This window comes from Brachycentrus maculatus, unplaced genomic scaffold, assembly GCF_059751285.1.
Source record: "Brachycentrus maculatus isolate JH-2025_06_01 unplaced genomic scaffold, ASM5975128v1 h1tg000039l, whole genome shotgun sequence".
NCBI lineage: Eukaryota > Metazoa > Arthropoda > Insecta > Trichoptera > Brachycentridae > Brachycentrus > Brachycentrus maculatus.
The window spans coordinates 958855-972265 of record NW_028280793.1 but is presented as its reverse complement, the minus strand read 5'-3'; the positions used below and the strand labels follow the sequence as shown (position 1 = coordinate 972265).

Sequence of the window (13411 nt, the reverse complement as noted above, 5' to 3'; positions counted from 1 at the left end):
GACCCCCCTGGAAATCGAACCTGGGACCTCCAGAACGGTAGCCGAGCGTGCTGACCATTACACTACGGAGGCGGACTAACATACATACCGCTTACTCCTTACAGCAACGTCATATATAAAAAAAATATGAATTTTCAGGAGATCGTTTTTAAAGTTTAAAAATATAGTGAATTGTATTGAAAATAAATATCAAGCCACTTATTGAACTTTTTGCTGTGCAACAGATCTTTTTGGTAAAACCTTATTGTTTTTTCTCCATTTGAAAAATATTAAGTAAGTATATAGTCGGTTTTGCTGGGATCTAGTACATTTTCTGGGCATTCTGAAAACATGCACACTGAAAATTGCCGATTTTTGATATGTGACGTTCTTGAAAGGAGTGAGCGTTATATAAATAATAGAAATTTGGTCGTTAATAAAGAGTAGGTAATAATAAAACAAAAAATAAGTAGATAAAAAAAGTAAAAATTTTAATTAAAAAGCGAGAATAAACTAAGCCGCATAATTAAGGAGGAAATTTAATTTTTTTAAGTTATTTGCAATAAGTAATTAATAAATCGAATAAATAATCCGTTTTGAAATATAATTATTGTCCTGTCATAGGATGGTTAAGTGATCACTGTATACACGTGTAACATTCACCATTCTACCCATGATTGAAAACCAGACTACATACTCAACTTTTTGGAACTCCTACATAACCCCATGACACTGTACATGTGAGTTCACTAGAGTTTTCTATGATTAGATTGGGAAAGCTTTTGCTTGGTAGAGAAATTAAAATAAATAAATCTTTACATAAATCTAAATCTAATCCCTTTTACATAAATCTTTGCAAGAACCTATCCAGATTATTTTACAAACTGGGAGACGCCTGAAAACACGACTTAATTATTTTTTTACATCTTAATTTAACAAGTTATTTTATTCAGAAAATTTTGCGTGTGTTCAAAACCTTGTTCGCAAATCTGGGTGTTCTTTAATTTAAGAGTAATTTTTATATTTTTGACATCTCAATATATATGAAGAAGAATATCTGAAGTGTGGGTATTTATAAAGCTTATGACCTGTCATAAGTTGAATTTGGACTCGCTCAAAATAGTGTCAATGAATATTAGAATGAAAAAAAAAACTTATTTTTGATAATATTATCTTTGGTGATAGTTCAACTCTGCGAGACCATTAGGTCCCCCGTGAGCCATAGTATGACAAGTTACAGACAAAGGAACGGCGCTCGGTGCGTTCGGTGCATGCGCACCGGATCAGATGATTCACGTCAAACTAATCAGATGGTCGAGTGCAAACTCGGTGCGCGTGCACTGAACACCGTAATCCTTAGTCGTTCGTAAGTACATATAACCTACCGCTCGCGGCAGTAAAAATTACATTTTTAATGCCAGTATATCGAGCCGAAGGAATCATTTTAGGTGTGAATGTATATAATTTGACATCTCAACATAGATGAAGAAGAATATGGATGTCTGGGTATTTACAGGGCCTACGACCTCTCATAGGCTGGATTAAATTATCAATTTATACACGTGTAATATTCACCATTTTACCCATGATTGACAATCACACTACGGTTGTCCAAACTTAAAACACAGTAAGGGACATTTTTTTGCAGTACCTTTTTTTGCATTTTTGGACTAAGTAGAATCTACTTAGTCCAAAAGTGCAAAAAAAATGTCCCTTACTGTGTTTTGAGTTTCGACAGCCGACTACTCAAAATGTTGGAATTCCTACATTTTATTTTATTTATTTAGAAATTTAACAGAATATTAACATCAATACATTTACAATAATGAACAAATAAAACAGGTTATTGTAATATTCCAATTACAAATTTTACAAATCGCTCACTCCTTTCAAGAACGTCATAAATCAAAAATCTTCAATTTTCAGTTGTGCATGTTTTCAGAATGCCCAGAAAATGTACTATACCTATCCCAGCAAAAGAGGCATATTTTTAACTTAGTATTTACCCGCTACAGGGCAGAAAATGTGGTTTTTGCATTTTGAAGAAAAGGTATTGTTTAATTATTTTTTTTAAATATACCTAATATTTTTCAAATGGAGAAAAAACCTTCAGGTTTTACCTAAAAAGATCTGTTGCACAGTAAAAAGTTCAATAAGTGGCTTGATATTTATTTTTAATACATTGTGTTATATTTTTAAACTTTAAAAACGTTCTCCTGAAAAATCAAGTTTTTTGATTTATGACGTTCTTGAAAGGAGTGAGCGAATTGTTAAATGAGTTAAAAATAAACAGCAAGAATAAAATATATCAAAAGTTAAGAAGATTAATAAAGCAGACTTAATTTAGAGCTAAAGTAAAAATAATTAATTTCATGACACTGTTCATGTGAGTCCACTGGAGCCATCTGTGATTGGATTGGGAAAGCTTTTATTTAATACCCTTTCTATTTTCAAATGTACGCAAGATTCTTCCCGAATAATTTTACATACTGGGAGACGCCTGAAAACATGATTTTCAATTTTTATGATGCATATAATTTGACCAGTTATTTACGATATTTTGAGTGTGTCCAAATACTCGCTCACAGATCTAGGTTTTATCCACTCCGGAGTTATTTTTACATTTTTGACATCGCAACATTGATGAAGAAGAGAATATGGAAGTCTGGGCATTTACAGGGCTTACGACCGTCATAGGCTGGTTTAAGTGATCACTTTACACACATGTAACGTTCACCCTGAAAATGCCTAGACTCCCATTTTCTTCTTCATCTATGTTGAGATGTCAAAAAAATATACAGGGTAAAGTTTGGGTATATACAGGGCTTATGACCTGTCATAGGCTGGTTAACCAGCATAATCAGCCAATGACAGGTCATGAACCCTGTAAATACCCAGACTTTAATATTCTTCTTCATCTATGTTAAGATGTCAAACATGACCAGTTGTTGATTTGGACAGATCCAAAATGTTGTGAATTTTCATCTTTGCTTACGAAATGCTCAGTATATCATCTATAATAAATTGATTAAATACCAATATTATAATAGATTCAAATACATAATACTAGTTACTGTATGTATGGGTTATGTAGTGGAAGCTTTCTGAATACGTCAATGCGTTATTTTATGTTTTTTCTTGATAAAACCTGGGGTGTTTGTAAACAGACTATAAACAGTAATATTGTATGCATTTCCAGTAGACACGGGCGATAGAATTCAAACTCAATTTAATGACTTCTTTACAAAAAATGTCTTTACTTTGACCGTTTTTGCATTCGATCATTTAAGGTTAGTTACGCCAATCGGTGCACAAATTTGGTTGCGTATTGCTGTTTTCTAGCTAATAATATATTTTGTATATTAAAATCATCATTAACTTTGCGGTACGGTAATATAACACTCTCCTTATCATTCATTGTTCACTTTGTGTAATAATAATAATTTTTCTGAATTTGCTAATCACCTTATATCTGTAGACCATCATTTTTATAAATCAATGGGTATAGAAATTTTACATGTAAATAATTCTGGTCTTCGTTTAGATAATCTAGACAAATTATTATTTAAATAAGCAAAGCAATTAATAAAGACTTGCTAATAATAAATCACCAATTAAATGTAACTACAATTTGACATGGAAATAAGTCTTGACGATTTTTGGATTCGACCATTTAAACATCCTACTCTTGGGTAATATTCCGAGAAACAGGCCAGAAAAATCACATTTTTTCTACAGAATTATGTAAACAGTATTGTTGTATGTATTCATATCCGATAAAATTAGCCATAAAAGTAACATTTAGAATGGAACTGATGTATTTTCTCGCTATCGCATTTCTTTTCTTGGATGTGAATCCAGTATACACAATTTTTTTTTGGCACAGATATTTTATACATGGTACAGGTTAGTACGGAATGGTGCAACAAAAACAAGCGTTTCACGTATGGTCGTATGTGTAGGACGGTCAAAGGTAGTCATGCCAATTAGTGCACAAATTGGTTGCGCATTGTGTTTCTCTAACTCCTAATATATGTTTTTGACAATTTGAATTAAAAAATACTTAAGCTAAAAACAAATATTAGCCGAGAAGAAGTAACAAATACTATCCCAATCGGTTTGCCGAAAAAATAACAGTTACCCATCATTCACATCTCTAATTTACAGTATTTTGTCCGAATATTGCTCACTCCTTTCAACAACGTCATAAATCAATAAACTAGATTTTTCACAAGATCTTTTTAAAGTTTAAAAATATAATAAAATGTATTAAAAATAAATATCAAGCCACGTATTAAACTTTTTACTGTGCAACAGATCTTTTTAGGTAAAACCTGAATGGTTTTTTCTCCATTTTAAAAATATTTAGTATATTTAAGAAAATAATTAAACAATACCTTTTTTTTTAAATGCAAAAACAACACTTTCTGCCCTGTAGCAGGTAAATATTAAGTTAAAAATATGCCGCTTTTGCTGGGATATAGTACATTTTCTGGGCATTGCGAAAACATGAACAACTGAAAATTGACAATTTTGATATATGACGTTGTTGAAAGGAGTGAGCGATATGAATACAAACACGTCATGTTATTATTATTTCTTAATTAGCAATAATTATTATTTATTATAAGGTTGATAGTACGTCGGTGTTATTAAATTCTGAACCGCGAGACGTTTATTTTTACGCACAAATAAATAATATTTAACAAAACATTACTTAACTTTACTTAACCCTCTTGTTCATATTTAAAAAATATTATATTTATTCCTACTCCTGTCCAATTTCAAGTATTTATAGTATTTGATCATACAAATTTTTACTCTACTAGAATTTCCAACTACATTCTCCTAATAAATTTGTTTTACTGTTATTTCTTCACTCATTCGTTTCACATGCCCAAACCATCTCAACACATCTTTCTAAAGTTTATCGATAATACTTATTTCAGCCTTGCATTCTTTCCTTTATTCGGACATCTATCGTCAGTCTAAGTAAATACAAATTTGTAAAACCACCACCGAATTTCTAAAAGTTCGGCAGAAAGAGATAGTAGCTAGTTTGTTTGTTTTTTTTTCTCTTTCACTTTTTTGCACCCTGCTACGGGTCATGCTACGGGTAAGGGATTCTTACACTTTTGCTATAGTGCTTTCCAGTGTGCATTATGTGGGAGAAAAAAATGAGGGTATTCAGCCGCTCCACTCCACTTCACTTTAGCTCCGTGAATATTGGTCATATTATTTTTTGATATCTCATCAAAGATGAAGAAGAATATGGATGTCTGGGCATTTACGGGGCTTACGACCGTCATAGGCTGGTTTAAGTGATCACTTTACACACGTGTAACATTCACCAATTGTACCCATTATTGACAACCACACTACTCAAATTCTTGGAAGTTCTATATATATATGAACCAATTTAGAAACCTTGTTCATGAATCACTAGAACTTCACTAGAGACATCTATTGATGAGATGTAAAACATCCATATTCTTCTTCATCTTTGATGAGATATCAAAAAATAATATTAAAATAACTCCTGTAATTGGAGATAATCCAGATTTTGTGAACAAGTATTTGGACACACTCAAAATGTTGTAAATATTGGTCATAGTTGGCAATATTGGTGATAGTAGCTAGTTAGTCAGCATTAGTGGTATGGGCATGTGGAGCAAATAGATAACGAGAGTATGAGTAAGATAGTATATTTGTGAAATGTGAACGGGAGAACAGAACGAGGACGGTCAAAAATGTCTTGTCAAGAACAGATTAATCATAACCTAAAATCTGGTGGTGTCAAAAGCCTACATAATCGGAGGTCATGTATGTCTAGATGTATGGATGTGAACGAAGTTAGGAGTGTATGTGAAGACAGAAGAGTGTGGCGTTCCATCCTCTAAGCCTGCCCCAACGGCGAAACAGCGTGATGAAAGTAGTAGTAGTAGTATCAATTAGAATATAAAATCTGATAGTGTCAAAAGTCTACGTAATCAGAGAGTATGTATGACTAGATGTATGGACTTGAAGGAAGCTAGGAGTGTATGTCAGAACAGAATAGTGTGGTGTTTCTTCTTCTTTGTCTACCCCTGCAGAGAAACAGCGAGAAGGTAGCAGAAACAGTAGTAATTAAATAAATTAATTAATTAAACCATATCCGCTCCCTAGGTGGAGCATATGGAGTCCACAAACTATCTCCAGGCTTTTCTGTCGGCTGCCAGCTCCCTTGCATCCTCAGATCCGCGTCCCAAAGTTCTGACGAGAATTGTCGACGAAGTGTCAGTGGTCGTCCTTGGCGGCGCGAACCTGATACCTTGTAAAAGAGGCAAGCTTGATTAAGGCTCTCAGGAGGCATGCGGAGCACATGGCCGAGCCAACTGAATCGCATTTTCTTGATGACAGTTGTGACCAAGATTTTCTGCGTCCTACGCCTCATCTCTTCATTCCTCACAAAGTTAAACCACCGCACGCCTAAAATTCTCCGCATACACCTATTCTCAAAGCTTAGTACACAAAACTTAGAAACAGTAGTAGTAGGTTGAAATATCAAAACGGTTTGTTTCAGATCTTCGTGGAGTGGGTCGATTGCGACGAACGGAGAGGAGAGAGACTTGCGAGTGTTCCGCCGGCAAGCCTGCTACATAATGCAGGACGACCAGCTGCAGCCCTTGCTGACCGTCCAGGAAGCCATGAACACGGCCGCCAATCTCAAGTTGGGCTCTGAAGTCAGCCACAAAGAAAAGCAAAAAAGGGTAAGTGCTCCACGTACTGCCATTATAATAACAAAATGATTTAGAATGTTGAGGTCTCACAAATCAATGTATTTATTAAGCCAGGCCGGCCATACAAAGTGAGCGCGTAAACGCACTCTCGTTTGAGCTTGTCGCAAGCCAACATTAAACCCAACTGCAATATTTTTAATTAGAATGTATAGAAACATCTTTTAGAAAGATCAAGAAATACTAAAATATTACAATTTACCAATATTATCAAAGTTACAGTCATCTTTCTAAAAGCTTTCACATTTATGTTGAAAAAAATGACGGCTTGCTGGGTACGGCCATATACCTTCCGGCGTCAAAAGGGTTAATACTTTTTAATAGTCACATAAACTATAGGAGGCATTGGAAGCCAGATAAACTTAACCCTATCATATATTGAGCCCTCGTATCAGGTTTTTAAAATATTATTTATTAATTAGGTGTTAACGTTGTAGAATAACATGATGATTTGGATATAAAAATAAAACACTTGTATAAGACCACTTTTTGAGTTTATTAATGTGAACACAACTACTTTCGAGAACTACAGTTGTTCTCATTAACAAGTGAAAATACAAATAGTTTATATTCTCACCTGTTGACGAGGACATCTGTAGTTCTCGATACATGTTGTGTTTACATTAATACAGTCAAAAAGTGGTCTTATATTCACAACTGTTTATATAAGTCTTCAAAATGAGTAACTTAAAAATACCCCCAAACTGTTTTTTAAAAATATAATAATTTTTCTTGCAAAAATTGTTTACACAGCATTACTTTAAGACCTGCTTGGTCACTTAAAATAGTTCTACAATAAAACGGCTCTTGGAGGAAAACTTACCGATGTAAAATCTGTTTATTTAATATATATTTATAATTTGTTCAGTTAATTTGCATGGTAGGTAGGTGGTACTTATACTGCGAAGTTCAATAATAGCGATACGTTTTTTGTTGTAGTTTTTATTAAAATTAATATATAATCCCTTACCGCACCCCAATGGTGCATAGGGCACTGCTTCATATAAACGCAAAGTTATCTCGATCGATTACACATGAAGGAAAGGTGATCAGCCCTCCACTTCAGGTACCAGTCCAGTGTAATATTGAATAAATATTAGAGTGAAAAAATCGCTTATATTTATTAAACCCCTCTGGGAATCGAACCCGGGACCTCCAGAACGGTAGGCGAGCATGCTGATCATTACACTACGGAGGCGGACAATTGGTAAAATTAATATACGCACATAAATTTAAATTATTTGAATTATGAAAACGTTTTTTTGTTTTAGAATAACAACGTCACTATGCCAAAAAAATAAATTATGTAAATATCATATGTATTTTTTTTTAAATTACAGGTCATAAATGATTTAAATGTTTTTCCTCTAAAGCTTAAGTTGTCAGAATAGTTTTTTTGTGGAGAAAAAAAAAGTGTTTTTCCAGTTTAGACTTTAGATATTAACCCTTACACTCCCTTTTTTTTTAATGTCAATGTCTTTATTATTGTATGAAATTACACTAAAACCTCGATATAACGGACTAATTAAGGGGAGGGGGTGTCCGTTTAAACCGAAAGTCCGTTACAAAAAACAGGTTTAAAATAAATCAAAAAACTTTTTATTTGAAAATATCAACACTCTTTTAATATTTGAAACAGTGTTGAAAAAAAAATATTGGAAGGATGAAAAAAAAAGTGGAAAAATTCAAGTTATTGCACTTAGTAAAAAGTATATTGTGAAAGATATACGCTTCAAAAAATGTACAATTAAACAATGTTTTCCTGTCTATAACATTTAATACATAAAAAAATAAGAAAGTAAATCACTACACATTGATACATTACTTTTAATTGACTTTTAAATCTGTACCTACTATTATAATTGGAGCATTCTGAGTTGGTATGTGAATGTTCTGTTTATGTGCAGAATAAAAAACAAATAATGAATAAATCGCTCACTCCTTTCAAGAACGTCATAAATCAAAAAACTTGATTTTTCAGGAGAACGTTTTTAAAGTTTAAAAATATAACACATTTTATTAAAAATAAATATCAAGCCACTTATTGAACTTTTTACTATGCAACACATCTTTTTAGGTAAAACCTGAAGGTTATTTCACAATTTGAAAAACATTTGAAATATTTAAAAAAAATAATTAAACAAAACCCTTTCTTCAAAATGCAAAAACAACACTTTCTGCCCTGTAGCGGGTAAATATAAAAATATGCCGCTTTTGCTGGGATATAGTACATTTTCTGGGCATTCTGAAAACATGCACAACTGAAAATTGATGATTTTTTATTTATGACGTTCTTGAAATGAGTGAGCGAAATGTAAAAACTATTTCTTTTATGGGGGGGGGGGTTAGGGGTAGTGCCTTAAGGGGGAACCGGTTCTTGAAAATTTTGAATCTCATCGCTTGTTATATCCGAAGAGCGTCAAATAGAGGTCCGATATATCGAGGTTTTACTGTAATTACAAAAACATGTCACAGATAAGTTTTGCATAGGAAAACAGTGAACTGTAACTTTTTGTTGTCATTTTAACCCGTTGAATGGTGGTAATCATTAATGCTGTCAAATGGTCAGTTTTAAGCGACAAATATGTTTAAACTTACTAACCAACCATTACGCAGCCTTCCCGCAGAAATAGGAGTAGATAAAACAGTCACAACACAGGAGGGTGAGGATTGGTCTGAACCAGTGGATCTTTACAGTGCTGGAGGTGCAGAACCCCACCAGTTTCATATATTATTACTAGATTCCTTTCAAATAATACACAAGATCTATTAAATAAATTATAGGTCATTCATCGTATCATTTTTAATAATATTTTGTAAAAATTAATCGCTAGATTGATATATTCCTTTCAAATAATATACTAGATCTATTATACAATAAGTCGGGTGTGTTTCGACCTCTGGCGAACCCGGGAGACTGACTCACCGAACCCCTGGGGTTCTATCGAATCCAGGTTAAGAACCACTGGTCTTAAGCTTTTTTATGGACTTTTTGTTACAAATACAAATTTTAATGGTATTAATCTCATTAAAGGTGTGTTTTGTTATTGTTGCAGATTAAGCAAATAGTAGAAGCCCTGGGACTTTATACTGCGAGGAAAACGAGAACGGGCCGTCTATCGGGGGGGCAAAAAAAGAGATTGGCAATTGCCCTCGAACTAGTCAATAACCCACCTGTGATGTTTTTTGATGAACCAACTAGGTAATTCTATTTATTTTACTTCAATGAAACCAAACTGCCTCAAGTGGTGTTTTTTGATTAACCAACTAGGTAATTATTCTATTCTATCATTTTACTACAAAAACCAAACTGCCTCAAGTGGTGTTTTTTGATTAACCAACTAGGTAACTATTCTATTCTACCATTTTACTACAAAAACCAAACTGCCTCAAGTGGTGTTTTTCACCAACTAAGTAGTTCTATTCATTTTACATTTAAAAAAAAAAACAAACTGCCTCAAGTGGTGTTTTTTGATTAACCAACTAGGTAATTATATTAATTTTACTCCAAAAAACCAAACTGCCTCAAGTGGTGTTTTTTGATTAACCAACTAGGTAATTATATTAATTTTACTCCAAAAAAACCAAACTGCCTCAAGTGATTTTTTTTAATTAACCAACTAGGTAATTCTAATAATTTATTGTGGGACCATACACAAGGACCTATACAATTGAAAGCCTTTGGACAAAATAAGTTTTCATCTGTAGTATATTTGTATTTTCTTTCTTTTTAAAATAGTTTTATTTGGGAATCACCCAGTTTAAGACTGTTTCTGCAAATGTTTTGTTTTTCTTTCTTGAGTATGAGTATGCAACACTGAGCGCCCTACCCATTGTTGCCATACTCCTTTTCCCGCCCAATTTACCCTTCCCATTCAGCAGTGATGCCCTTCACTTATAAAATACAGTGAAATCATTTTTGTAGACCTATTGAAATAAACTATGGATGTGAGAAAACAATGACCCTGGAGATATAGAAAAAACATATTAATACTTAAAATGTACATACTAAAAAAGGAAGTTACTAAAACACAAAAAAATTATACTTTGTATTGTATATAACCTTTCATCGTCATTAGTTTTTTTGCTTTTTTACTGCCGCAATAAATCGATATTTGTCAGCGTTACAAATGACATTTTTTTCAGCATCAGTTATTGAATATGCTAGAAAAATATTTTAAATCTTCCGAGTATCGTGCATACTTCTGTAAATGAAGGGATTAAAATGTATTTAAAACAATTAATGCTGTAAAATGAAACATTAAATTATGTCCGCCTCCGTAGTGTAATGGTCAGCACGCTCGGCTACCGTTCTGGAGGTCCCGGGTTCGATTCCCAGGGGGGGGGGGGTCAGATAAATATAAGTGATTTTTTCACTGCAATATTTATTCAATATTACCCTGGACTGGTACCTGAAGCGGAGGGCTGATCACCTTTCCTTCATGTGTAAACGATCAAGATAACACTGCGTTTATATGAAGCAGTGCCCTATACACCATTGGGGTGCGGATAAGGGTTTTATTATTATTAAAATGAAACATAGAGCCCCGTAAAATATTTATATTTATGGATATATTCATTCATTCAAACCCTTATCCGCACCCCAATGGTGCATAGGGCACTGCATCATTTAAACGCAGTGTTATCTTGATCGTTAACACATGAAGGAAAGGTGATCAGCCCTCCGCTTCCGGTACCAGTCCAAGGTAATATTGAATAAGTATAAGAGTGAAAAAATTATATTTATTTGACCCCCCTTGGGAATCGAACCCAGTATCTCCACAGTACGGTAGCCGAGCGTGCTGACCTATGGAAACTTACACTACGGAAACATTTAAATATAAAGATTTTTTTTTCTATATTCCCATGGTCATTTTTTCCCCATCCATTCTAAAAATTTGTTACACGTTTGTAAAGTTATCACTCAACCAGCATATAAAGTAGACTCGAGAGTGGCTCGATGATTTGGAGGCCACACGAGCTAAGTACTCTCTTATGGTAGAGAAAGTCCAAAAGAAGTTTTTGAGGTATCTCTACATGAGAGAGTACGGCTATTATCCTTGGCTCTACCCGACCCAGTTTCTCCAGGGTATGCTTGGCTTCAATAGTTTAGAGACTAGAAGGAATGTGTATTTGATTACGCATTTTTATCGATTGTTGCGCGGTATGATCGATAATCCTGAAATTATCCAGAGCATTGGTCTGTATGTTCCCGATAGTTACCTAAGACAGCGTCGGCATAGATTGTTTCACATTCCTATACACAGGACCAACCTGCCGATGGTTATGCCTGTAGGAAGAGCTACCGCTATGTTGAACAATATCACATTGGATATTGATCTGTTCCATGTGTCCGAAGGAGTTTTCCGAAGCGAATTCTTCTACACATTTAACAAGAGTCTTCTTGCGTAATTTTTAATTTGTTTTTTTAATGTATACGCCTTAAATGTTTGTTTGTAATGTATATATTAATTATTGAATAAATTGAATTGAATTGAAAAAAAAAAAAAAAACGCCAGAGGACGCCCATGCCGCGAATACCTAAGCGAATACGAAGATATGGGCTGCTCGACGTATGAGGAGCTGAAGAAGGCTTCTGAAAATAGACGAGAATAGCGAAGGAGATGTCATCTGTTGCTGCAGACCAATCCGCAGGATTGAGACCAGGGGGAGAGATATCATAATAATTCCTTTTAAAAAAAAGGTAATCATAATAAAAATTCATCAGAATTCAGAATCATAATTCCTTTAAAAAAAAGGTAATCATAATAAAAATTCATCAGAATTCAGAATCATAATAATTCCTTTAAAAAAAAAGGTAATCATAATAAAAATTCATCACAATTCAGAATCATAATAATTCCTTTTAAAAAAAAGGTAATCATAATAAAAATGCTGTGTTTCGATTTCAGTGGTCTAGATAGCTCGACCTCCAAGCACTGCATCGCGCTGCTGCGCAAGCTGGCCTCCGAGGGCAGGACCGTGGTGTGCACCATCCACCAGCCCTCCGCCCTGCTGCTGGAGATGTTTGACCACATGTACGCGCTGGCGGACGGCAAGTGCGTGTACCAGGGCAGCGTGGCCAACCTGATTCCCTACCTCAGAGATCTCGGCTTCTGCTGCCCGCCTTATCACAACCCCGCAGATTACTGTAAGCTATATTAAATTTTTTGCAACATTTTGAGTGAGTCCAAATACTTGTTGAGAGACATCTATTGGTGAGATGTAAAGCTTCTTTACATCTCACCAATAGATGTCTCTAGTGAAGTTCTAGTGATTCAAGAACAAGGTTTTTAAATTGGTTCAAATATATATATAGAACTTCCAAGAATTTAAGTAGGGTGGTTGTCAATAATGGGTAGAATTGGTGAATGTTACACGCGTGTAAAGCGATCACTTAAACCAGCCTATGACGGTCGTCAGCCCCGTAAATGCTTAGACTTCCATATTCTTCTTCATCTTTGATGAGATGTCGAAAAATAATATATTGAATTTATTTATTATTTTTAATTTTGGGTAATATATCCAAAATTAATAATAATAATAAACTCTTATCCGCACCCCGATGGTGCATAGGGCACTGCGTCATATAAACGCAGTGTTATCTTGATCGTTTACACATGAAGGAAAGGTGATCAGCCCTCCGCTTGAGGTAC

The 13411-nt window shown here is 34.2% G+C and overlaps 1 protein-coding gene across 1 annotated transcript in view; it reads left to right on the top strand.

Moving 5' to 3' along the window:
• Positions 1 to 13411, top strand: part of LOC148312472 (ATP-binding cassette sub-family G member 4-like) — a 61808-nt gene that overhangs the window by 35079 nt on the left and 13318 nt on the right. The window contains exons 3-5 of the mRNA XM_088277121.1: positions 6542 to 6728; positions 9812 to 9957; positions 12668 to 12906. Coding sequence (XP_088133247.1) covers positions 6542 to 6728; positions 9812 to 9957; positions 12668 to 12906 — 572 coding nt within the window. The remainder of the gene's footprint in view (positions 1 to 6541; positions 6729 to 9811; positions 9958 to 12667; positions 12907 to 13411) is intronic.